The 27,405-nt window shown below is 42.2% G+C and overlaps 1 protein-coding gene across 1 annotated transcript; it reads left to right on the forward strand.

Moving 5' to 3' along the window:
* Positions 1-1,885: 1,885 nt before the first annotated feature.
* On the forward strand, positions 1,886-25,808 carry EPDR1 (ependymin related 1). The gene is made up of 3 exons (XM_062179151.1): positions 1,886-2,415; positions 22,622-22,830; positions 23,892-25,808. The coding sequence occupies exons 1-3, from the start codon at positions 2,147-2,149 to the stop codon at positions 24,083-24,085; spliced, it is 672 nt and encodes a 223-aa protein (XP_062035135.1). The 5' UTR covers positions 1,886-2,146; the 3' UTR covers positions 24,086-25,808.
* Positions 25,809-27,405: the final 1,597 nt, after the last annotated feature.

The following is a 27,405-nucleotide window of genomic DNA, read 5'->3' on the forward strand; positions in this document are numbered from 1 at the left end:
ACCTGTCAAAAAAATAAATAAATAAATAAATAAATAAAAATAAAAATAAAAAAAGAATAAAAATAAAACCCTACTTCACCTTTTAACCCATTATCCCCAAGCTGAACACTTAGTTTCCAAAGCTCAAGGAAGCTCATCTTCTCTCTGTCATTCCCTTCTCAGTCCTGGAGTGCCTGCTTCTCCACCCATCCTTTAAATGCCTAGAACTCTGTGGGGCTCCATTGTCAGCCCTGTTCTCACTCTCAACACTCCTGCACTGCTCCAGGCTTTCCCAGGGTCCACACTTTTGACACACAGGGCTGAGAATTTTTGGCCAATTCCCCCTTGTGGAGGGAGGGGGACAAAATCATTCCAGGAACCTCTGTTCAGTTTTTTAGCTTCAGTGACCACCTACGTGGCCACGGCAAACACCAAAGCCCTGCTTGTTTGTGTCAGTGTTTACCCAACTGTCTCCTGGGTATTTGCACCTGACTATCTCACAGTAATTTCAAAGTCAGCCACACCTAACCTGAATCTATCGTCTGTGCCCACTCAGGACTGAATTCCCAGTGGCCCAAATCAGAAACCTCCCCTTCTGTCTAAATCCTTCTCTATAATTACCAATTCCTGTCTATCATCTCCCTTCTCATGGCCCCAACCTTGGCTCAGTCGTTTCTCTTTCCTGGATTTCAGTAACAGCTTCCTCCCTCACCTCCTTGCCTTCTCTCTGGCTGTACTCATTCTCCCCACAGACCCCTGAGCAAGCTTCCTAAGGCACATCCCTAATGATGCCCCTGTCTAGCTTAGTTGATGGCCAGCTCTCAAGGTCCTCGGAGTTAAGTATACCCCCCCTTTTTTTAAAGATTTATTTATTTATTTGATAGAGTTACACAGAGAGAGGAGAGGCACAGAGAGAAAGAGAGAGAGAGGTCTCCCATCTGCTGGTTCACTCCCCAATTGGCTGCAACAGCCGGAGCTGTGCCGATCCAAAGCCAGGAGCCAGGAGCTTCTTCCAGGTCTCCCACGTGGATGCAGGGGCCCAAGGACTTGGGCCATCTTCTACTGCTTTCCCAGGCCATAGCAGAGAGCTGGATCAGAAGTGGAGCAGCCGGTACTAGAACCGGCGCCCATATGGGATGCTGGCGCTTTAGGCCAGGGAGCACCGGCCTCAAGAATACTTTACTTAAAATGGTTTTTAAGACTTTGAGTGACCTGGCTCCAGATTATTCTTCTGTCTTATGGTCGAACCTCAATGCTGTGTCCATTGTCTCTTGTACTTCCTTCAGGAATGTTCTCACTCAGTTTCACCTGCTCACTCTTCCTCTCCTTGACACAAAGCACAAATAAAGTTGTAAACTTGAAGAGATGGATCTTTTTAAGTTGCCTTATCTTTTGATTCCACGTTATAGATCCTAGTGTTATATAAACATAAACCTGGTTACTTTTTGTTCTTGAAGACCTTGAATCTCCAGATACACAAACCCCTAGGCTTGGGGGACTGCCTGGTGGTAGGGGAGGTGAGCAGTCCCATGGCAGTCTGACCTTGAAGCAATGCCTCTGAGACCTAAGCTTGAGTCCAGCGCCACTCCCTCTTCTCTGGGAGTGGGGGCTGGGAAGCGGCCATAAGGAATAGTGTTTCTTTGGAAAGGTACCTACTTGTGGTTCTACTTTTAACCTGGAACAAGAACACTATCATTTTGCCAAGAGGCAAGGTACGTGGGGCTGAGCAAGTGCAGCAGCTCTGGTCTCCAAATCTTGGTCTTGAAATTGGCCCCCTCCCCAGGGGTTGGCCACCTGCTCAGCACACCCCCTCCCACGCCCCAACCCCCTTAAACCACCGCGCCCTTCAGGGTGCTAGTGGCACCACTGCCACTGCGCTTCCTGTTGGCAGCAGTGAGCAGCGAAACCGAAGCGGCAGTAGGCAGCGGCCAAGGCAGGAGTAGCTCCCTCGCGATTCACGGGAGCCTTCTCAGGCCCCCGATCCCAGCTCCCGGGCCCCGCGTCCACATCGCGGCAGCTGCAGAGGCCAGCGCGGAGACAGGAAGCACCCGCGCCTTGACAGCAACTGCCTGCACACAGCCCAGAGAGCCCGCGGGAGCCACTCTGCGCCCGCGCCCCTTAGCGCCCTCTTTGCCACGGGCTGGCTTTTTAGGGACGCCCAGTCGCGATGGCAGGACGCGCTCCTTTCCGCTTGGCCCGGGGGGTCCGGAGCCCCTGGCTGCTAAGCTGCCTGTGGGTCTGGGCGCTGGGCGGCCTGTGCGGCCTGGGCTCGGCGGGCTCTCCGCGCCCGTGCCAGGCGCCGCAGCAGTGGGAGGGGCGCCAGGTCGTGTACCAGCAGAGCAGCGGGCGCAACAGCCGCGCCCTGCTCTCCTACGACGGCCTCAACCAGCGCGTGCGGGTACTGGACGAGAGGAAGGCTCTGATCCCCTGCAAAAGGTACAGGGGCGCGGGGGTGGGCTGCCTGCTGGGTGGGAAGCGGAGGGCCAGGTCGTGGGGGCGGGCGCCCGAGAGCGCAGCTGCCAGCCCCTCCTGCCTCCTGCTCCCCACTCCCAGAGAGAACCTTTGCCAGGAGGGTCGCTTATGGACAGCATGATCAGGGGCTGGGCCCACTGAGGGCAGCCTGCTGGTGGGCGTTCAGGAATGCCCAGCAGGGCGGGGGCAGGTAAAGAAAAGACCCACGAAGGGCAGGATCCAGCTGCCAGGCGCCCCAGTGCTGCTGAGTCAGGCGCAGGGCGCGTGGAGCCCCCTGCAGCCTAGGGCGTGTCTTGGGCTCTATCTCTTGTCTTCCCGAAGCCATCTGCGAGGACACAAGTAGAATTTTTTTTTTTCCAGAAATACAGTTTACATTTGAAAGGAATATGACAAACTACAAAAGGTGTGTGGAATTGATAAAAGAACAGTTAAGCCGCAGACGTTTTATCTTGTTAGGGCTGTTAAGTTTTTGGTTTATTCCCTTAAGTTTCTTTCTTTCTTTCTTTTCTTTTTTTTTTTTTTGAAAGTAAATGTTGCACACCATGATCCAAAAGCATGTGTTTTCTGTCTTCTTATTTATTCATTATCATCCCTTGCCTTTCATCCCTTGCCTCTTCTTCTTTCTCACTTTATTGGCTGGTCCCTCTTTTTAATGGCTGCACAATATTCCACATAGGGGTATACTAGTTTTTTTAAGTTGGTCTTTAGAAGGTTGTTGTGATAGAGGAAACACTCTCTCTGAGACCTCATCTTGCGTGTAGCCCTTTAAGACCTGGTTTCTAATTCTGGCTTACCACCTGTCCCCAGCCCTCAAAGCTCCTCCAAGTGCACTCTTCTTGGGGTTACCTTGGCCAGTTTTTAGGTCATTTGCATCACGAGGAATTGTGATGTGAATGCCCGTGCTATAAGGCTCCAAGAGCAATAGATCTGTGGCAAAAGGATACTATTAGTTTCTAGAACAAAACAAAACTTGACAGTGTTATTTTGTCTGAAAGCATTTGTTGAAGTATTAGGCACCCTGAAAGTATGAGAAGGATAGAACCTTTCAAGTAATAAATTCAGAGTCCAAGAGAAAGTGTTACAAGGTGTACCTGGCCCTCTGTACTCAGGTACCACACCCAAGGAGTCAACCTACCCTGGATTGAATAGACTCAGAAAAAAATGGCATCTGCATTGACCATGTACAGAATTTTTTTTCTTGTCATCATTCACTAAATGATACAGTACAACAACCATTTACACAGCATTTACTTTATATGAGATATGGTAAGTAATTAAAGAATATATAGGCTATATGCAAATATTTTGTCATTTTATGGACAAGATGTGAGCATCCACATATTCTGCTATCCATAGGGCATCCTGGAACCAATTCCCAGAATACTGAGGGACATTGACTACGCATGAGTGTGCAGCGGGCATGGAGCAGCAGAAATCACCATGGTGGGCTGGGAATGTGTGCAAAGCCTGCAAAGAACATGATAGTCTTCAGCTGGGTCTTGAAGGACACAAAAATAACAACCAACGTTTGCACGCTTATTACCCCACGAATGGTGATGAGGATTATATATTATACAGTTTAGTTTAAATCTCACAGCAACTTGACAGTGTGGGTTTATGAGCTCCTTGTTGCAGACAGGTTCTGAGGTCTAGGGAGATAAAAGAGCTTTCTCACTATCACACAGCTGAGACTCTGGTAGCTGGGTGAATTCTGACATCTGTGATGGGGTTCACTCACTCACTCAGCAGGTATTTGTTCATGGGAGGTATTGCATATGAACAGTGAGTACTGGTTTTCAAGGAGGCAATAATGTAGAGTTGGCATCATATTTTTAAAAATTCCTGTACAGTGAGATGGTCGGTAAGCTGGAGTGTGATGAGGACACCTCAGAGGGGCACCTAAACCTGACTTCCTGGAGGAAGCAACATATAAGCAAATCCCAAAGCAGTTTTATGAGTGGAGAAGGGGAAGTGTGGTGAGAAGACAAGTCCAGAGGGCTGCCAGTGTATTCCAGGCATGGTACATGTGTAAGTATGGAGGACTAGATAAATTCCGAGAGCTGCAGACCAATTTTTTAGGGGTGAAATGCAGGGTTTGATAAGGGGTGATACTGAAGGAACCTTCAACAGAGGCATGTTAGGATTACATTATATGAATACTGCTGATGAATCAGGAACATGTCTCTAAGGTGTGCACACAAAATGGAACAATACAGAGAAACTGTAGAAGCAAAACAACTTTCTAAGTGATTTCTCTAGAAGTCCTGGCAAAAGACGGTAGTAGCGACAGAATGATGAGAAGTGGACAAGTGGATGCATTCGGGGAATATTGAAGAGGTTTAATTGAAAGATATTTAAATGATTAGATACTATGTAGCAGAGATGGGGAGGGAGAGGGAAAAGTCAAGATGGAATCTTTGGGAAGGTGTTTGGCACAGTGGTTAAGATGCCACTTGGGGTGCTTGTATCCCGTAATAGAATGCCCGGGTTTGAGTCCAGGCTCTGCTCCCAATTCCAGCTTCCTGCAAAGGTTCACTCTGTGAGTCAGAAGGTTATAGCTCAAGTTCTTGGGTTCCTGCCCCCTGTGTGGGAAACCTGGATAAGTTTCTGGCTCTTGGCTTCATCCTCTCTCTACTCAACTCTTGGTGTACGTTTGAGGAGTAAACTACTAGAAAGACAATCTCTCCCTTGTCTTCTTTCAAATAAATATATTTTTTGTAAAATAGGCCTCTATTTTTGATTTCTGAAGTCAGCTTATGGAATGGCATGGTGCATATGGATGTTCCTTCATATAGGGATTCTGACAAAAAGGTGGGTTGCTACTTTCATAGGCATTTATGTGGAAGCTGGTACAACGGCATTGTGTTGATGAGTAGTCATGTTAATGGTTGACTGGATTGACCCAATGCACACTACTGATGCAGTGTGGCCAAGATAAGAATAAGAATTCTTCCCTGCAAAGGTAGTATTTTTTACAAGTTAGGAAGTTATGTTTTAGCATCAGCTAAAACTATGTCTGAATCCAGTTTCCAAATGTGTTTTTCCAAAGGTTACTACAGCCTTTTATGCCTACTTTCCTCATTTTTACAAAATAGGAATACTTATAAAGACTAATTTATTGGATTATGGTGAGACTGAATTAGTTCAAGTATGAAAAGCACATGATACAGTGTTTGGTTGTACATAGAAGATGCATAGCACATGGCCAAGATTGTACTCTTCATCATCGTCATCATGATGTGATTTCACATATGAGAAAGACTGCCAGTACTGGGTTCAGACACTTGACACATCAGCACACATAAGGGCTCTTCCTTTTAAAGAAGACTCAAAGTATGAAAAATCAAATGTTAAGCTGTATATTTTCATGAGTTTTATAGCTGGTATGGGGACCAGAATGCCAAAATCCACAACACCAGATCATTCTCTCCCTGTAGTCAGAACTATGCAGGGAACCAAATTATAATCAGGAGGCTGTGAGCAAAGAGTTGGAGCAAATTCATTGAACAAACATCTAATGATAGACGGTCCTAGTCTAAGCTGTCTGCTTTGCATTGAGTTTTCCATCATGAATAAGGCAGGCCGGTCCAGGATAATTTTTAATGGCAATCAGGTGAAGATGAAGTGATGGATTAATTTTTCAATGGAAATGCCTTCTTGGTGATTCTATGCTACCCTAACTCTGTGGTTTCAGACTCCTTCCATTCTGAACAGAGCCTGGGTGGAATCTGCATAAGTTTGTCTTAGCAACTCTCCTTCTATGACTCCATGATTGGGTCATATGCTCTTTAGTTGTGTGTTCTAAACTTTTAGTGGGGTCATGGCCAAATCTTGCTGACTTTGAAGTTTTTTGTCCCCATGTGGTGATTCTTCATATATTTGCCCTGAACCATTAAGTGTTGGTTTCACAGTTTAACTTTTAGAAGGCAATTTTGTTCTCCTTCTTTTCAAGTTCTTGGCAAGGTTCTTTTGTCACAGTCCCATTGCTGGCTCCAAGTCAGATGTAGAAAAGAATGTTTAGTGCATAAATACATTTTTAAGCTCTTTAACTTTAGGCTTCTTGGAAAAAACTCAAAACTTTTTTTAGGTATTAGCAATGTGACCAAGAAACCAGATGTTATTAGAAGAAAATATGGATAGTTTGTCTTTTTCATATTTATTAGTAAGTTGAAAAGTAAGTTTTAGAATTGGATCAACTTCTTAAGATTTTCATTTTGCATCCAGATAGTTATGGAAAATCCCACTGATAGTTACTGTGGAATGACTATGATTTTCCAGGCTCTCTGTTCCCTAAGATGATGGAAAAGATTAAGCAACTTTACAAGCTTAAGATAAGACAAGCTTGAGCAGAGAGTGGGAAATATTAGTAATTGATAATATTTTGTTTTCTGCTTCCAACTGTCTTTTCCGACTGCTTGATTAAACTCACTAGTATTACATTTGTAAGATTGAAGGAAAGGAATAGGTTATTTTGCATTGAAGTCAATATACTGAATTTTGTGGGAGAAGTAATGTAGATACTGAATGAACTCTCTTAGGTCATGAGTGGTGGTTTAGGTATTAAAATTAACAAAGCTACTAATGTAAAGTGAAAAAAAAAGCATTAAAGGATGTATTGGTGTAATATCGTAGAATATTATTCTCTTACAAATCTTGCTTGTTAAATGGAGGGCTTTTATTTGCAAAAGCTGAGGGCTATGTAGTGGCAAGTGGATTCTCATTCAAGTTCTAATTGATTAATGTTTCTGTCTCTCTCTGTCTCTCTTTGTCTCTCTCTCTCTCTCTCTCTCTCTCTCTCTCTCTCTCTCTCAGAAAATCAGCCTATTATAGTTATAGAGCACGGGCATCAAGAATGCCACTACATAGTCCTCAGCTTTTGCAAATTATGTGATTCCAGTCAATTATGGCCCCTAATCCTTGCTTGACCATAGTAAGTTCCTTAACTAAGATTCTTAGAACCTTAGTGTTTTATATATTTTAATTAAGTTTTAATGTTGCCTATAATGTTGACACTAAATAATTTTTGGCTTTTTTCTTAAAAATAGATAAGCGTAAAATTAATTGATATCATGAAAGTGCCAATTTTGCTTCTATTATACCAGGCTGATTTACTAATTCTACCATGATGCAATGAACTTGATATAGATTTAAATTTTTTTTTTTCAATTTGTCCATCGGCATAGATAAATTCCAAGTTCCTTTTCTTCTTTACCTAAGACCATGCTTATGGGTGGAAAAAAGAAGAGACTACCTTTAAATGCTTGGGCCCTAAATTCATAGGGCCCTCCTTCTACTGAGCTTCATTCAGAAAAAGGGATTGAATTCGATTCTTTGCAGCAATGTTCGGCCAAGTATCTGCTGTGAATATGAACCAGGGAATGATATCGTCTTAGATAGTTTCAATGGTCATATGTGTTTGTGAATACAGATAAAGCTTTTTGTCAAACACACAGTCTTATTTTATAATGAAATTATCTCATACTTACAGGTGAGTTGCAATTGCAGTACAAAAAAAAAGTCTTTGAGAATGAGCTGCCAACCTGAAATGCCCATGATCCTGCAGTGTGTGTTTCCTAAAAACAAGGGCATTCTTCTGCATAACTGAAATACATTAAAAAATCAGGAGATGATACTGATTCATTTCTGCCATCTGAAAAGTGGGTGTCATTCAGGTTTTACCAGTTGTCTTTTGCATGCTCTTTATAGCAAAGATTGCAGTTTAAACATAAGCATTGCTTTAGGTGTTGTAGATCTCTAGACTCTGGAACAGCTCAGAGGTTTTTCTTGTGCGCTGGTACTCATAAAGATTATAGATGAGTTATTTTGTAGAATGTTCCTTGATTTCAGTTTGTCTTATGTTTCTTCACAATTGGACTCAAGTTATTTCTGTTTGGCAGGGCTACCTCGGAGGTAATGCTCTGTTCTTATTACATCCTGATGTTCACTTTGATCACTTGATTTACTGCTGTATGCCAGCTTTTTTCACTGTTATGTGACACTTTCTTCCTTTGTAATTAATAAGTTTGTTGTAAGGAGGTATTTTAAAACCATGTGCACATCCTATTCTTTATTAAACTTTCATGTTATTTATTTCTACCAGCATGCACTTAAGGATTCTCATTTTATTCCATTTTCTCTGGTTCTTGATTTTGCTGCTCATATTGTCCCAGATTAAGCCAGTGGGAGCCTCTTCAAATTGGCTTCTATTTTCTTTTGATGTGTCTTCTTATTCTTTCAGCACTTCCTTGCTTCCTGGCCCCATGTTCCAGATCATCTATTCTTTCTCTGCCCTGGCCATAGAATAAGCTATTTTTCAGGAAGCCATGGTTACCTCCACTGAAGGCTAAGATTTGGAAAGCATGATTTGTGTACGAGTTGTGCTCAATGTTTTCAAGTTGTTTTATTCCCAGGCCCTCTTCCTGAATAAATAATGGGTTGTAAGTTTAAGCACACACTCATGCACATTTACATGTATACATACATTTACATGTATATTTATTTCTAACCCTGCAATTACAATCCATAGAGTTATTTATCTGGCATCTGCAGTTCCAATTGAACACCAGAAAGTTCATGCTGATATTCTGCCTTCTATTTTTGCAGCTCCCTTCTCAGACAGTGCTTAAACTGTCTCCCAGTACTCAGTTATAGTCCCTAACCAACCATGCATTGCTCCAGTGTTCTTTCCTGACAAGAACGCTACCTGACTGCTCCAGGGCTCTTCATCCCATGCCAGGCAACCCAGAAGCCTTCCTTACTTGGTCCTGCCTAGTGGCTTTAGTCTAGGAATGGGAAGGCCAGGTTGCATTTTTAATGTATGTTTGCTTTCTTTCAGGTTTCTCAGCTTTTTATCATTCCAAATCATCAGTAGGTGTCTGGGTGGCCAAGAGAGAGAGATTAGTGTAAAGGGTTCAATGAATTTATTTCATCACAAACTCTTTTTAGCATGGATTGAACTTTCATTTTAAGAAACACTGACTTTAAGAATTTCAGGAGAGTGACTCCTTTTTTATCCTTTATTCCCTCCTCTTGAGCTTTGGTGGCTGGAGCTAATATTATCTGTTATTAGTTCAAGCCATTTGTCTGCTTGTAGCCCCTTGATCCTCAAAGAATAAACTATGTGGATTTGCAATATTGAGCCTTTCTTCAAGAAAGACCTTTTCTTGAAAACACTTACAGTTTGCTTCAGGAGGCTGAATTCAATGGAATTATAGACCCTGGATTGCAGAGGGTTAAAGCTAGGGTAGGGTGAGAGAAGTGAGCAATGAGGAAAAAGAAATGCCAGGGAAGAAGCCCAGGAGACTCAGAGGCTGGTGGAGTATGAGACTAACTTAAGAATGAATGCCAGAGGTGGACGCCATACTGCTCTGAAAACATCCTTACTTCTCTCCAATAACCTTGAGCTGTTTCTTCCTGATTCTGACCTTAAAGATGGTGGTCAGGGGCAAAGTGCCCAAAGATCTGAAAATATTCCACCAATTAGTGGTTTGCTTTTCCTGGAAAAAAGTATAGTCTTATATTTCCCCAATTCCAGTAAAAATCTTGTTTTTTTCCCCTTTATATTTTCTCTTATTTTACCCATCTTTAAAGGAAAAAAATCTTTTCTTGGTCCTACTCACTGAAACCTCATTCTCCCCTTCTATTTAAAGCAAATCTCATGCTAACTCCAAGTTCTTTCTTCCCATGCTTTCTTGAACTCCCTCCAATCAACCTTTCATCGCCACACTCACTGAAAATCACAACTCTACTTATGGTCAAGAGCAGTAAGTTCCACATTACTAACCAGCTAATCTCTTATCACTCCTCACCTTACTGTGGTTTTTTCCGTTAACCATAATGCACTTTCTTCACTTGGGTTTCAAGATACCACTCTTCTGTATCCCTTCCTTCTGCCTCCTTTCTTCCCCTTCTCAGTCTCCTTTGTTCTTGTCCTCCTCTCTAGATCACTAGTGGTGTAATGTCTCAGGGCTCAGACTTTTGTCCCTTTCCTTTCCTGCTTAGATCTACTCTGTTGGTGATCTCATCCAGGTCCTGGCTTTAAATAGCCTTGCTCCACAGAGGAATCTGATGTGTACAAGGGCTTTTCAAAATGCTCAAGGGAAATATGTATTATAAAAGAATTGTACATGGCTTTCAATTTCTTTTGCACTAAAATCAACCTATATTTTAATTCCATTGTCACAAACTATTTGAAGCAGCTTCACATATCTCCAGTCCAGAGATCGCCCCTGAACTCTACACTCATATAAATCCAGCCACTGAGTTGACTCTGCATTTGGATCTCTAACAGTCATCACAAACTCAGCATGTCCAGAACGAATGCATAGCTTGCAAACAAGCAAATACACACAAAAGCCAAACAGCCAACCAATATTCACTCCTCCTGCAGTTTTCTTTATCTCAGCTAATAGCAACACCTGTCACTCAGCATAAAACCCTCAGAGTCATCCTTGATTTCTCTATCTTCCACTTGCCACACATTGGCTCTAATTTCAATATATAAGTCTACTCAGAATACAATAATGCCTCCCCTATTACTCTATCCTAACTTTCATCTTAAACTCTCTCTCTCTCTCTCTCAGGTCTATTTATTTATTTATTTATTTATTTGACAGGCAGAGTTTAGACAGTGAGAGAGACAGAGAGAAAGGTCTTCCTTCCGTTGGTTGACCCCCTAAATGGCCACTACGGCCGGAGCTACGCCGTAGAAACCCTGGCTTCAGACTGGCCAAGCCCAGGCTGTTGTGAGCCGCAGCGCAGGCAGAGTTACACAGAGAGGTAGAGAGATAGATGGGGGAGGGAAGAGAGAGAGAGACAGAAAGAGAGAGAGACAGAGAGAGAGAAAGAGAGAGGTCTTTCCATCTGCTGATTTATTCCTCCAAAGGTCACAACAGCCTGGGCTCGGCCAGTCTGAAGCCAGGGTTTCTTCCAGGTCTCCCATGTGGATGCAGGGGCCCAAGCACTTGGGCTGTCCTCCACTGCTTTTCCAGGCACATTAGCAGGAGCTGGATTGGAAGTGGAGCAGCTGAGACTGGAACTGTACCCATATGGGCAGCCGGCACTGCAGGTGGTGGCTTTACCTGCTGTGCCACAACACCAGTCCCCAAGGTCGCAGATTTTTGTGTAATGTTGCTCTATCTTAGAACAAGGTCTATGTATAATGTTTGAAACTATGAATGAAAAAAATGAATAATAATATATATTCACCGTAGAATAATATCTAAAATATAGAAATTCAAAGAGAAAAGCATAAGAATTACCCACAACTTCCCAGCCAATGTGACTTTTGTGCTTTCCATATTTTTTCATAGCTCTGTAAACGAGGGCTGTATCTCTCTATGCTCTGCAACTTTGTGGGCAAAAACTAATTTAAGAAACCATTTGGATGCAGCTCCTTTTGAGGGAATATCTCTTTGATCTCTTTTTACATTCAAAGATCAAAGATCTATGAACTCTCTTGACCACTGTATGAATATCTCTGGTTATTAGCCCTTGTAACTCTCGTCTTCATTCTGAGCCTGTTCTGATTGTTTATATTTTGTTAGAAAATCTTTCACATCATCAAGATTATAATTTCATAATTTTCTACATGATATTCTTTTATGATATTTGACTCTTAAGAAAACAGCACCTTGGAGCCAGCATTGTGGCATAGTGGGTTGAGTGGCTACCTGTGAGCTGGCATCCCTCTGGGTGCCAGTTCAAGTCCCAGCTGCTCTGCTTCTGATCCAGCTCTCTGCTAATGTTCCTGGGAAGGCAATGGAGGATGGCACAAGCTGCACTGCAAATGGCAGCTTAACCTACTACACCACATCACCAGCCCCTTGTGTTTGCATTTTTTAAACAATAAACTCATTATGTAAAAAATGGTTTTATGGCTTATTATTTACTTACAACTTACACGACGTATCTCTTCATTAGTAATCTTTGACATCAAATTATACTGACTATCATCTTTTTAAATTGTTGATGTAGGATCATAGGAGAGCGCCCCCCCCCCCCAGGAAAGCATAGTCCAACCTGCATAGAAAGGACTCCAAGCTTCATTTCATCCATACGATGTTCCCAAGCTACTTCTTGTCAAACATTAACCTCAATGTCTCCCTTGCTATTCAGTCTCAGTTTTGGAGGATTTCTGTCAAGATATGCACTGAAGTTTTCCCAGGCCCTAAAACAAAGTAGAAGCAGTGCCTCTTTGAACTGAGAAGCCTTCTTGGAAGCATCAGACCCCTAGCAGCTGCTTAGGTCATTGTCAAGTTCTCCAGAGGAAGGAGAAACTTAGAACAGATGGATAGAAGGCAACTGCCACTGGACACAAAAGCCATGATGTCTTGGATGATGTCTTCTCCTTCCCAGAAGGCTGTGTTTATTGTGGATAAATCTATCTCTACTGCAGGAGTCCCAGAGTGTGAGCCCTGCCTATGAGTGAGAGCCAAAGCTTTCTGCAGAAGCACCAGTGTAATCTCCACACTCTGTCAAAGGAGACACTTCTCTGGATCACCTCAAATGCCATCAGGGAAGAACTGGCAGAAGGGAAGATGGCAACACAGCACCAAGGAGCATGCCAGTTCCTTGGTCTGATGTAGCATGGGGCTAGCCAGAGGTGAAATATAACTCAGGAAGAATACATGGGTCATCATGATGCCAATTGTCATGGCATCCAGCAGCTGCTATGGTGAACATAAGGCCCTCCAAAGTTGCTTGATAAATGCTCGCAGGGAAGACTTGTTGAACTCGACCTCCTACATCATCTCCAAAGCTTCTAAAACACTCCCTTCAATATGCTTACTGGAACACCTCTTAGATCTTCCAGGATCATGAATCCTACTTCCCAGAGCATCTCACCAAGATGCTGATGAACCAGAACATACGGGATCAGAAAAGCAGACATTCCTCTGATGTAGGTGCCCAATCCACCCTGGAACTGTCAGAGTTTGTTGAAGCCCAACACTTGGAGGAGGAACCCTGGTTGGAGCAGAGAGACTGAGACAGGAAATGTAGAGAAAATATGAGAGGGTGGAACCTCTCACTTCAGGAGAGATACAGAAGTGGACCAGGAACAATTCTTTCAACCCACACCCATGAAAGAAAAGGCTTCTGGGAAGAGACTCCGCCCCAAACTTACTATCCTCAAATTCCATGTCAGCTGCGGTGCTTTGACATGGTACGTTTCCTGTGGGTGTGGCAGCCCTCTGCCTGTCCCCTTTGTCACATGCTATGCTTTTGGAGAGTGGCACTTCTGGCCTGGCTCTGCTTCAGGTATGGCCTGGCTCACCCTTAGGGCCTCTGTGGAGCCACCCTCATGAAAGCTCAATAGGGTTAAAAATGAAGCCTCGGAATCTGCTTTTCTGATATCAGAACACAGCTCCTTTTGCCTAAGACAAGTGTTTATTTGGAACTACTCAGTAGGTTGCAAAGAATTTAAAGTGTTTGGTGGTTTATGTAGTCTTTCCTTCTTTCCCCATGCTGAATCAAGCCACTAAAAGGTCAGCTTCTCAAACACAGGAATTTTTATAGTGTGTGTATTTGTAGATGCTTCCAAGGCACTTTGCCACAGGATCTTCTATTAAAGAAAGAAACAAGGAATTTTACCCCTTTTATTGGGTATTTTATAGCAGTTTTCTTTTCTTTTTTTTTTTTTTTACCTGAATTCTTTATTTGGATGCATGCTTTCAGTCAGCTGGAGAACTTACTCAGTTACCTTTCTCCTCCTAAGAGGCTAGTGGGGTTGTATACTCTCACAGGTTTTGAATGTCTGAGAACATCTACTTATTTAATACAATTATTGTTTTTTTGGTGTGCATACAATTTATTGGGTAAGAGTAGAATATTTGCTAAGATATTTTTGTGGCACTTGAGCTCTAGAAGAGAAGTCTGACACGAGGTTAATTTGGTTTTGTTTGAATCATTTTCCCCTACCCAGGTTTTGGAGAGTGTTTCTATTATTTCTGCACTTTATTGTCTCCAGGCTATGTCTAGCTCTAGAGAAATTTTGTCTGCATTTTCTAAAGATTTCATAGTCTGTCTCTTCTCTTTGTTGTAGAGTCTCTCTGTATACATTTTGGTTCTCTCACATCTGATTTTCAAATTTCTTATCTTTTCTTCAACATCTCTATTACTTCATATATTTTTCTTGAGGTCTAGGATAACATCTCCTAAGTCAAGGCCTCGTGTTTTTTGTTTTGTTTTTGTTTTCTGTTTTTCTTTGTGTTTCTCATAGCCATCTGTTTTACACTCTGCCTTCATTGCATTTTTTTAGTTTTTATGTTTTTATGTATTTATTTGACAGAAAGAGAGCTTGCATCCACTGGTTCACATCCCAAAGGCCTGTGGTGGCTGAGCTTAAGCCAGGCAGAAGCTGGGAGCCAGGAACTGCATCCAAGTCTCCCCTGTGGGTGACAGGAACCCAACCACTTGAGCCATCATCAGTGCCCCTCAAGCTCTGCTTTATCAGGAAAATGGAGTTGAGAGAAAAACAGGCTCAAATCCAAGTAGTCCAATATGGGATGTGGGCATCCCAACCAGTGATTTAACTGGTAGGCCAAATGCCTGTCCCATATATATTTATTTTGATAATCATGTTTTTCATCAGAAAGTTATCTGGTCACATATTATTCCTTTTGTCATAAACACAGTCTATCCCAAATCCTAATGAAAGATTTATATTTTAGAGTTTCATTAAATGTTAGCTGGAAGGGTATGTGTATAAGTTTATATGTCAACACAGTAGGAATTGATGTATTTCTACTAAAAAGTATAGGACTGACTATGCATTCCTCTCCTCACCCTCCCTATTATCCTTGTTATATAGTTCTAGAAACTACCATACATTATGGCAACATCAGGCATCTCAGTATTAAAGAAGCTGTTTCTTTTAGTGGTGGTAAAAAAAAAAAGTCAGCCTGAACTAGTGTCTCATGAAAAAGGCTTTTTTTTTTTTATTCTCTTTCATCAGATGAAAGAATATATGCCTACACATTGCCAATATTCATCCAGATATATTTTTGAGGAAAAAAATCTCTTCAATTTCTTGAGTAATTTTTTCTTCTTTTGAACTAGAATCCAAACACTGGAGGCCCATCACCTTGCAGCTTCTTAAATTGCACACATAATTGTTCTTTGATTTTACTTTTCCTTGGGCTGCATTCTTAAGTAATTTGATTTTCCTTGTGTTATATGTGATTGGCAGCAATGTGAACAATGAGTCTGTGTCTAACACGGCAATTTTGAAATACTATTTTTCTTTTTCATGTCTCATAATTACTGTAGGGTGTAACACAGACTCAGTGTAGGCCAGAATGGCAAGCAGCTGCAGTCCAGTTTTTCCTCTTGGGAGTCTGAGGGCCAGCATGCATTACTAATCTATTATATTGCATATTAAATAAATCCAAAGCTTGTCCAGTTTCTTCCATAAAAGCCTAAGTCCTTTTGTAATCACAATATAATATTTGCCTACTCCCTTTTCTGTAATTTAGTGTATCTTGGATGGCCAAGCAGTTCTATGTGGATGGGAAGACTCATTCTCCCCTACCCCTGGCTGTGGAGAGAGGGGAGGACATGGTGTTAAGAGAATTAGAATGAGTCTGGTAGGTCAAATCTTGGGTCCAATTCCAGCCCATTGTTTACTACTAAGTTGGGCTTGGAGCTCTGTATTTTTTGTTAAAGAGAAGAAAATGTTAGTACTAGATCAGCCAGTTGAATATGCCAATCTGTAACCACTGTCTTGAACTTTTTGTATTTTTTCACCAACTACATTAATTCAGGACAGGAAAACAATCGCTTCTTGGCTAATAAGGCAGTAGCTGGTTAGTTTCACCCATGCTCAAGGCAGACACTGGTAGTTTTGATTCTAAGATTAGCTTAGTCCTTGGGCCATGCTCATTCTGGAAGGGAAGATTCTATTAAGGTTGTTGTAAGGAATAAAATAGATAATATTTGCAAAGCAGTTGTTATTTATTTCCTTAAAGATACTTAAAGTCCCAGGTGTCAGAAAATCTAACAGATGCTTAAACCCTAAGAATATTTCTTCCTCCAGAATTCTTGTGATAAATGTTCCTAGGTTTGACTCAGCAGTTTCACTGAGGCCCCGGGCTCTTCTCTCTCCATTTACTCTACCATTCTTCGACAACTGTCTCCTGGTTGCAAGACGCCATACTGACTAGTTGCCTCAGCGTTTCAAGATGGTGCCTCTGCTGCAAGCATTATGTTCTTATTCAACTACATTCGGGGACAGAAATGAAGGAAGTGGAATAGGACAGGCCTTTCCTCTTCTCTTTTCAGAACGGAGAAGATGCCAGAGGACTCCCTCTCCCCGTAGACTCTCCTTTAGTTCTCCAAGGCTAGGACCAATGACACCCTTAGTCCAAAAGGAGACTTAAGAAAATGAATTATGTGACTTAGCCTCCAAATTGAGTGACAGGCAAGGGAGAAGGGGTAGAAATGCCTGTTGAGTCTTCTAGGAAGGGACCCACCATAGCAATAATGTTATCTCCTTCATCTCTTTATTCTGGATGAATTAGCCCTCCTCCGTTTCATGGGTGTTGGAGTCATGTGTAAAATTCAGATAATTAGTTGCCATTTTAAATGCTGACTGATGAAAATAAACAGAAACATGGCCAAATTTTCCTACCTAAGCTATAATATCTTGCATTTGTATCATAATTTTATATCCAGGGGCCAGCACCGTGACTCACTTGGTTAATCCTCCACCTGCAGTGCTGGCATCCCATATGGGTGCCGGGTTCTAGTCCCTGTTGCTCCTCTTCCAGTCCAGCTCTCTGCTGTAGCCCAAGAAGGCAGTGGAGGATGGCCCAAGTGCTTGGTCTCCTGCACCCCCATGGGAGACCAGGAGGAAGCACCTGGCTCCTGACTTCAGATTGGCGTAGTTCCGGCTGTGGCAGCCATTTGGGGGGTGAACCAACAGAAGGAAGACTTTTCTCTCTGTCTCTCTCTCTCTCTCTCTCTCTCTCTCACTGTCTAACTCTATCTGTCAAATAAATAAATTAAAAAATATTTACACCCATTAAATAATATTCATAATAATGCTATGAGCTTCAAAATTTTGGTTTCTCTTCACATAAGGAAATAAGAGGATTAAAATTATGATCATACAGCCCACCAGTAGTAAAGTGTGAACCTTGATTCTTGATCTAAGCTTTTCAACAAAGCCTTTCACATTGGCAAGAAACATCATGCTGAATAAGAAAACTACCAGAAAAGTTTCTCCTCTATTTCTCCTAATAGGTTAACCATTTAGTACCTTTTCTAATGCAGAGAAATTAATAGAAGCTCCATATATAGCTAAAAAAAATCAGTGTTCCTTTAAAGAGAGAGTAATACTTCATCAAACATAAAATGGAAATTCCCTTGATCCAGTAATCCCAGTCAATTTTTTTTCCATAGGAATAAATGCACAAAAAGGCAAGGGGTTCTATCTCCAAGTTATATTCAGTATTACCAACACTGACAAAACATGGAGATAACCTGAGTGGTCATAAGTGGGGAACTAGTGAAGCAAATCAAGGAGTGTGAATCTGTTAAACATAAAGCGTTCTCATCTATGATCAGTGATATAATAATTTATTAAAACTCCCTGAACATCAAACTGAATCTCATATCAAAGAAAAATGATCCATTATGATTAAGTGAAGTTTATTCTAGGGGTGCAAAGATGACTCGATTTTAGGAAATCCATAAGCATGTATGAAAACAATAATATGAGCATATAGTAGGTCTGCCAGAAAGTCAGTTGATAAAATTCAACAAACATTTCTATTACAAAGAATTCAGAAAGAACTAATGGGTATTTTTTAAAAACATGGTAAGATCTATTTAGTTCTTAAATTACTTAATATTTATTGCCCTTTTCCATTAAACTCAGGAAGATGGCAATAGTGTTTATTACCTCCATTATATTTAATTTTATATTGTATTTATTGGATAATATAATCAGAGAAGAGAAAGCAATTAGAGAAATGAGAATTAGAAAGGAAAAGAACTATCTTCTGGTGCCATGGCTCAATAGGCTAATCCTCTGCCTTGCGGCGCTGGCACACCGGGTTCTAGTCCCGGTCAGGGCACCGGATTCTGTCCCGGTTGCCCCTCTTCCAGGCCAGCTCTCTGCTGTGGCCAGGGAGTGCAGTGGAGGATGGCCCAAGTACTTGGGCCCTGTACCCCATGGGAGACCAGGAGAAGCACCTGGCTCCTACCTTCGGATCAGCGCGGTGCGTCGGCTGCAGCGCACCGGCCACGGCGGCCATTGGAAGGTGAACCAACGGAAAAGGAAGACCTTTCTCTCTGTCTCTCTCTCTCACTGTCCACTCTGCCTGTCAAAAAAAAAAAAAAAAAAAAAGAACTATCTCTGTCAGTAATAATTTTTGCAGTATATCTGAAAAAACAGAAGACCCAAAAATAAAGCTAATTAAAACAACAGAGAATTCAGTAGGGTAGCTATCTATAACATTAACATGAAAAATCAATAATCTTTATATATGCAAATAATAACTCGCTATGGAAGAGAAGGACCCACAAAAAGCTGCAATGAAATCTTAACATCACTCAGCAGCAATTGAAATTATTATTTCACAATTGTTACATCGTAAAACAAATGAGTATATTTGCTAATGTTTGTAGGAAGCATGATTGAAAAGATATATAATGGCAGTGCATTACATATGATTGCATAATTACTGTCTTTCAATTCTATTTTCCACAAACCTTTTTAAATATCCTCATATAAATACAAAATAGAAAAAAATCTAAAAGGCTTAATTTGTTATAAATACCAGTAAGCATTCATGGTTTGGCTGCAGGTAGTTCTGACTCTGTCCTCCAATCAATGACATCCCAATGATAATAAGCACATCTAGTGCCCTGATGTTGGCTTCTAAATTGTTTTCCTGTTAAGTGTAACCACAATTCCTTACAGAAATGACTGATCTCGGGTCTAGGGCAGGGAAAATCCAAAGTGCACCTAGGACCCCTGGTATCACACAAAGTCAGGAAGCACTCAAAGGCTCATCGGGTTGTGTCAGAAGCCACCGACACCAGCTGGAAGAGTTCCCACGGACCACACTGGGGACAACGGAAGCATCAAAAGGAATACAGAAATGACTTTAATTATTTCTCATGCATTGAATGCACAAAAATCCCTGAGTCCAGAGTGGTACTGAATAGATTCAGATGTGTAGATGTTGTCTGTCATTCCACTGGAGCAATTCTAACACCTCCCACTGAAATAGTTTTGCCTAAAAGCACTAGGTGAACAGTTAATTGGGTAACACGGTATTCCCAGTGTGCCAACCTATCATCCACCAATTACTTGCTAAATGCAAATGTAAACAACTTTTAAAGGGAGACATCTGGAGTCATCATTTAACTGATGGCCTAAGTCACAAGCTCTTCAAGGAAGGCTTATTACAACAAAGGATGCTTCATGTAACTCAGTCAGAGGGTCTCCAAGCACCTCAGAAAACAAATGCATCCAGGAAAGGAACAGCTGGTGTAATCCCAGCTTGCTAGAGCCTCCCTCTGCTTCATTCTTTATGCTTGTTCAGTTGGTGTGCTGGTAAACTGCCTGCAGGACTTAGGGGTTTGCGTGTGGGAGGACCAGTGACCTCAGGAGACCTAGTCTCCCAAGTTGTAGTTACACATGTCCAGGGTAAAGAATCTGCCTCCTGGGTCAGATGTCCACCATTGGTCCAATAAGCTCTGGTCAGAGGGCTATGGTCAAGTATGGCCAGTCTTGGCTGCCGGGGTGCTTCTGTGACCCTGTGGATTTGGGAGTGAAGGTGGCAGTCTCAGGAAGGAATCTCTCTTCTGCATCTGGTTGCACTTCCTTCATGGAACAGTCACTGCAGTGTGAAAAGTAAACAGCTAGAGAATCCACAAAAGCCAGGGGCGAATTTCCACTCTGGACACCAAGAACGTGGGAAAGTACAAAACGATAGTGCAAGAGGTGAGAACATCAGTAAAGACACCCATGTACCCCTGAGAGGAAACGGCATGGGTATTTGGTGGATGGCTCACTTGTCATGAAAAGTTTCACAAAACAGGATTTATGTAAGGAGAAAGGTCCCTGTATTTACAAATGGAATATGCAGTAAAAGTTGATCTTTCTGTCTTCCTTCAATGAATAGTCTAGACTCTGATGTGCAAGGGACTTAACTGGTGGTGAGATAACAGTGAAAATCCAACTCCAAACTTCCAAAAGCTGACAGGTTTTTTTTTTTTTAAGATTTATTTATTTTACTTGAAAGTCACGGTTACACAGAGAGAAGAGAAACAAAGAGAGAAAGAGAGAGGAAGAGAGAGAGAGAGAGAGGTCTTCTATATGCTGGTTCACTCCCCAGATGGCTGCAACGGCTGGAGCTGTGCCAATCTGCAGCCAGGAGCCAGGAGCTTCTTCTGGGTCTCCCATGTGGGTGCAGGGGCCCAAAGACTTGGGTCATCTTCTACTGCTTTCCCAGGCCATAGCAGAGAGCTGGATCGAAAGTGGAGCAGCCGGCACCCATATGGGATGTAGCCACTGCATGCAGCGGCTTTACCCACTATGGCACAGCGCCAGCCCCAAGCTAACACTTTTATGTGGACCCCCTGCATGCATATTATAAGAATTTAGGCCCATTTTTGAACAATAACTGAGGAAGTCACTCTTTTCTTTCTACAATGACTTGTGCTTGTAAAGGTATGTGACTGTTTCTTTCCTTGTAAGCCATTTCATGTATTTTCTGAAATAATAGGATTTATCTGAGTATATAAAATTAGGTCATGTTTGTTATTTCCATACTAGCTTGTAGAAGTCCAAAGCATGATGCTAATAGTGGTACTGTTTTGACCATATAGACAGTTATCATGGTCATTACCTTTTCTAAGGAAAAATAGATTGCAGCATGGACTTGAGAAGGAGAGTAAGAACTTCCATGGAGGCTCCTCTAGATCGCGTGTGGGCTGTTTCTACCTGCTTGGCAAAAGCCATGCCTCCAGGCCCTTCTGCTCTCAAGCATTGCAGATTCACTGTGTGAGGTCAGAAAGCCCACTATGCCCCACCAGCAGTGCTGGCCCGAGTTTAGGATTGACAGTGAAACACAAGGAAACAGAAACCTTCACCTAATACCAACATTGCTGAGCATAAAGGAAGATACAAGACTGGAGACAACACACATGCTCCATAATTTGTGGGCACAGCTCACTCCCTCTCACTCCCCACTAAAGGTGAGCAAATGGTGCTACACAGAGGCTCAGAGTGTGAGACCAGTTCAGCCTTGGGAAGCCAACTGCTCTGGGGTGCCCTCTATTTTTGTCATTGCTGGTATTAGCTCGCTCAGGGTATGTGAGGAGTGCCCATGCTCAGTGCAGCTGCATTCTACAAAGCCCGTTCCTTCTGTCTGATAGCTAATCAAGGCAATGAGGGGCAGGGACTTGCTCCACCCACTTCTCAGCTGCCTCTGCTTTGTTTTCTTTCTGAAGATTTCTTTATGTATTTACTTAAAAGACTGAGTGACAGAGATAGGAGAAGAGACAGAGAGAGAGCGCTCTTCTATTTGCTGGTTCACTCCCCAAGTGGCCACGACAGCTGGGGCTGGGCCAGGCCAAAACCATAGGCCTGGAACCCCATCTGGGTCTCCAACATGGGTGGCAGGGACCCAAGCACTGGAACATCTTCCACTCCCTTCCCAGGTATATTCACAGGAAGCTGTATTGGAATTTGAGCAGCTGGGACTCAAACCAGCTGATATGAGATGCCAGCATCATAAGCAGTGGCTTAACCTGTTGCAACGTTTGTCCCCTCAGCTGCTGCTTGCCCTACACTCCATCTATCCCTGTAGTTCCTGACTTGGTGTTGCAAGAATTCAACCAAACCAAAGGTCAAGTCTTCCTATGTCCCTATGGCTACACGAAAGGCCACAAACTATTTGTTAAGCCAGTGTGCGTCTCCCCCATGTTTGTTTTGTAAGCATAAGACCTGGCATACAACAGATCCTCCAGGAGAATTTGTTCAGTGAATATTCAATGTTGAATTCTAAATCTTAATTTTTCCATATGCAGGTTATTTCATGTGTCTACTGTTCAAAAACAAAACTCATCTTTTTTTTATTTTGAAAGTGAAGTAGAAGGCATAATGACTGTTAACACAAAGTCCTAAGCTATTTTCTTTCCATTTGTCTTCCAGATTATTCGAGTATATTTTGCTCTATAAGGATGGAGTAATGTTTCAGATTGAGCAAGCCACCAAGCAGTGCTCAAAGATTTCCCTGACTGATCCCTGGGATCCTCTTGACATTCCTCAGAACTCCACCTTTGAAGACCAGTACTCCATCGGGGGGCCTCAGGAGCAGATCTCTGTCCAGGAGTGGTCCGACAGAAAGTCTGCTCGATCCTGTAAGGATTAGAAGAATCTGAACATTGTGTCTCATGACACATACCTCGAAAAAGACTTAAGTCCTTTAGGAAGTAGGTTGTTAGGGAGTCATATTAGTTTAATGAAATGCGTAAAGCCCCATTGAAATCCCCATGTGCTCTCTGCTAATAATGAGACGTTGGGATCTAAGCATTGTACCTGAAACAATTCACCTGCTAGTGCCTTCTCTACCTGTCTGCCATGTTGGCTCTTACGGACTTAGCCTTGGTTTTGACTTTCCACCATCACCTCAAGATTGGTGACATGGAAGGCACTTTTCTAAGGCACACATTGAATCAGGTGCCTCTTTTTCCTTCCCCCATTTCAATTCCTTAAAACTGCAGTGACCAGATCTAGTCTTATTATTCTGAGTGTTGAACCTACTTGTTTTTATTTGAGCCATTTCTGCTCTGCTGTCAGTATGTCTATTCCAAGAATATTTTCAATATACAGGCATTCATGCTACAGGAAACAGAATGGTGATTCCTAGAGAAATTAAATATAGTGTCACCATATGATCCAGTGATTCTACTTCAGGAATACCCAAAGGAATTGAAGGCAGAAACTCAAGGAGACATCTGCATATGAGTGTTCACGGCAATACTATTCACAATAGCCACAACACAGAAGCAACACCAATATCCAGAGATGGGAGAATGGGTAAACAAAATCTGGTGTAGAAATTCAATGGACAATTATTCACTGTTGAAAAGGAAAGCAATTCTGACACATATTACAACATACATCAACCTTGTCACTCACAAAAAGACAAATATAGTATTATTCCACTTACAGGAAGTACCCAGATTCCTAGAGACAGATAGTTGATTGTTGGCTACCAGTGATGGGGGTAGGAAAATGGGGTGCAAAATTGCAATTGAGAAGATGAAAATAGTCTGGAGGTGAATGACAGTGATGCTTTCACAGCGTGAAATAGTGTGTATTTTATCACAATAAAAATAGTGTGTATTTTATCACAATAAAAAAATCAGGCATTTTGCCTATTTGCTCTACTAAAAAGTAAACTTTCTTCCTCTTGCAGATGAAACCTGGATTGGCATTTATACAGTCAAGGATTGTTATCCTGTCCAGGAAACCTTCACCAGAAATTACAGTGTGCTACTATCCACACGGTTTTTTGATGTGCAGCTGGGCATAAAAGACCCCTCAGTGTTTACCCCTCCAAGCACGTGCCAGACGGCCCAGACAGAGAGGATGAGTGAGGAATGCCCCTGATGACCCTGTGGACACAGAAGTGGCAACCTTGGACATCAGATGCCCAGGGCCCCAGCTGGAAACAGATTTGAGACCGAATGGGATGAAAATCTTCACTGGAGACAAATATGATTTTCGAAAGATAAACATTGATATGAGTTTTTTGTATGTCTGATTTTGACAACTCAAGCTGTGTTTACAAAAGAAAATTGAAGGGAGTAACAGTGGTAATTTCAGTTGACTAGATGGCTAATATAGACATTTCACATACAGTTATGTACCACACAATATATTTTGATGAATGATGGGTCATATACACAATGGTGGTCACATAAGATTGTATCACCTCATGACATCATAGCTGTCTCAGTTTGTGTAACTCTGTAGGCTATGATATTCACAAAATGACAAAATTACTCTGTGATAATTTCCTGGAACACGTCCACAACACTAAATGGTGCATGGCTATATTTCTAAAGCCTGATTGACCTGATTTCTGCGTGTTCAAGTGCATGCCCAGCGTAGTGACACAAAGAAGTTAGAGGTCAGTAAGAGCAGTTTGCCTTGACAAGGAGTATTTTACTACGGGCATCACTGAGAATTGTTGGTGATAATAAGAAGCTGAGTGATGCTTGTCAGTTTTAGTATTGGTTGTTAAGTCCCCTAAAGAGGAGACTCCGTGTGTCACTGCACCAGAGAAGTAACTGCTCCCCACCCCTGGCCCCCACTGCTCCTGTACTCCCTTGTCTACTGACACGATCCCTTCAAATTCCTTCCAGAATTAAGAACTGTATGATAAGACCCAATGGATCTAAATATCTTAGAAGGAAATGAAAGGCTATAATATGAAATATTTATTCCTCTAAAAGACTTGTAAGCAGAAGGGTTTAGAATATTTTAATACCTCTGTCTAATGGGGCATGAGCCATGTATGCTTCCCTTTTTTTGGTATGGAGTAGTACTGATATATGTGGTAAACCTTTTGCCACTTGTCAATAAACAGGGAGAGCTGTACAATAGCCCTGAGCTGGGAGTCAGGAGACTATTGTATTCTTGATTCAGGATTAGAATTCCCTTGTACTGTAATCCCTCTGTTCTTAAATGCACTAGGCTTGCCCTGAACGTGGCCTTCCTGGGACCGATTCACAACCTTGATGTCTATCTGACTTCTGATCACCCTCTCCCTACACCACCCAAGTCACTTGCCCAAGATCTTCTCACAGAGCTGCTCCCAAGCCTGCTTACTTGCAGCTTGAGCATGATTTTCTCACAATACTTGTATACTACCGTCCACTATCTCAGCTATGAGCTCCTTGAGTACGGGTAGCATGGGCCGTTTACTTTATATCCCCAGCACCAAGTAAGTGCCTGGCACATGGTCAGTGCCCTAAGTGTTTGTAGGGTGGAGAATGCTAGCCGCTGTGGTCCTTAGTTTCCTGTTCTGTTAAATGGGATTGGGTTTGCTGATCACTAGGGATCAGTAGTAAAATGTATGGCTCCAGATTCTTCTGCTATTGTGCTTCATCTGGCCATCTATCTTTAGTTACCAAGATAAACGTGTAATACCTATATTATGCTGAAAACAATCTATATTACTAACAGTCTATCTTTATTAATAAATGAATTTATTTGCATTTCAAAGTGTTTCTTGATATATTGGCTTTTGTAATAAATATGGATAATCTTGGTATAAGGGAGTTAAATCCTTCTCAAATAAATAAATATACACATAAATAAAATTCTACGTGACCAAAATCAAATTTGTTATTTTTTTCTCAAAAGCCTCTGCTCCTTCTTATCTTCCCTCAAGTCCAGTTTCTAGTTACCTGTGCTGGAAGCCTCAGAGGCGCTCTTGACCTTTGTCTTCTGTCCCCACCAGCAACTGGTATCCTAAGTACCATTGTAATAGTTCTTAAAGCTACCATCTGGCTCCATCAGCTCTGAGATATTACCATTGTTGGCTGTTAGAGGAACTTCACACCTTTTGTCCTTGCCTTGCTCCTTTTTCCTTGAAGTCAACCTGTTCTCCTTCATTCGTCAGTCAGTCAACCATAAGCCAAAAGGGGCACCTGCTCTTCCTAGTGCCCATGCATGGTCCAGAGCCCCAGGGGAGAGCAAGGCCCAGCTGAGGCTGCCAGTCTGGAATGCACAGACCAGGAGGAGTCTCATAGCTGCTTTCCAGGTGGTCCAGCCTGATCAGATGTTTGTGGCAGTGTTTGCCCCACTTCCCCTTAACCACATCCCAGCCCATATCCCCACTCAAAGGAGAAAGGAAGAAAACTCATCTTATTCAGAAACATAGAAAGTAGGTGCTCTTTTGTTTTTCTGGTTGGCCCACTGGAGTAGTTAAACCAGTTAAAAAAAGTCCAGAAGGATTTTACATCTGGTGGGGACCTCCATGTGGATCTGACAGTGCCATGCCTCTGTAGTTCTCCCCCCACTGCCTAAAAGTAAAGCAGTAAGGTGGGGCCCCTTAGCGTGGTACACAAGGCTCTTTTTGTTGAGGTTCCTGACTTTGCAGTCTCACCACCGGCCACTGTTCTTCCTTTAAGAAATAATGGCTGGGATACCTCTTGGTGGCAGGAGGTTTCCTTAGCAATCTTGTGTAAACACTGTCCAGTGAGTATCACAGTCAACTTGAAGAGGGCCATTCACAGGGGCAGGGATTTGCACCTACTAATGAAGATGAGCATCCCAGCACCTCACTTATCTGTGGACAGCCTCACTGACTGGTGGTATGAACTAGGGTTGGGTATCGCCTCACATATCTCTGAACTTTTATACTACACTGGAAAAAATGATTTCTGTCTCTCCCAAGGCAACATTGCACTTCCAAATTGCAAGGACCCGGGCAAGCTTTGGGGTGTCCTCACACCTCTACCTGCCTTCAACTCTGCCAGGCTGAAGAAGGCTCCACCTTGGGATAGAGCTATCACTCTCTCTCCATCCTATCCACGTGCAGTCAAGGAGGCCTGGCTTTCTGCCTCCAGTTGCTCTTTTATCAGGGTGACTTTCCTACTAGAAGTTTCTCTAATTGACATATCTTAAAATTAGAACCCATTTAAAATTATTTAAACACTTATAGAAGAACAAATAGTTTAGGTCTTTGAGGAAATTTCCCATGAAGGGCTTTAATTTCTCACCAAGCTAAATTCTACATCATTTGAAAACAATACTCATTTTTGGCCAGATTTCCTTTATTAAGTCCCTTTTCTCTATGTTTGCTATGGTATTTAAAATCATTTTACCTATGTGTTCACTTGTACCAAACAAGTGAACAATTTCGATCTTTCCAAATATAGAGATCTTGCCTTCTTTCATTGACAGAAAACAAATGCAGG

Source organism: Lepus europaeus, chromosome 20 (genome assembly GCF_033115175.1).
Source record: "Lepus europaeus isolate LE1 chromosome 20, mLepTim1.pri, whole genome shotgun sequence".
Classification (NCBI taxonomy): Eukaryota; Metazoa; Chordata; class Mammalia; order Lagomorpha; family Leporidae; genus Lepus; species Lepus europaeus.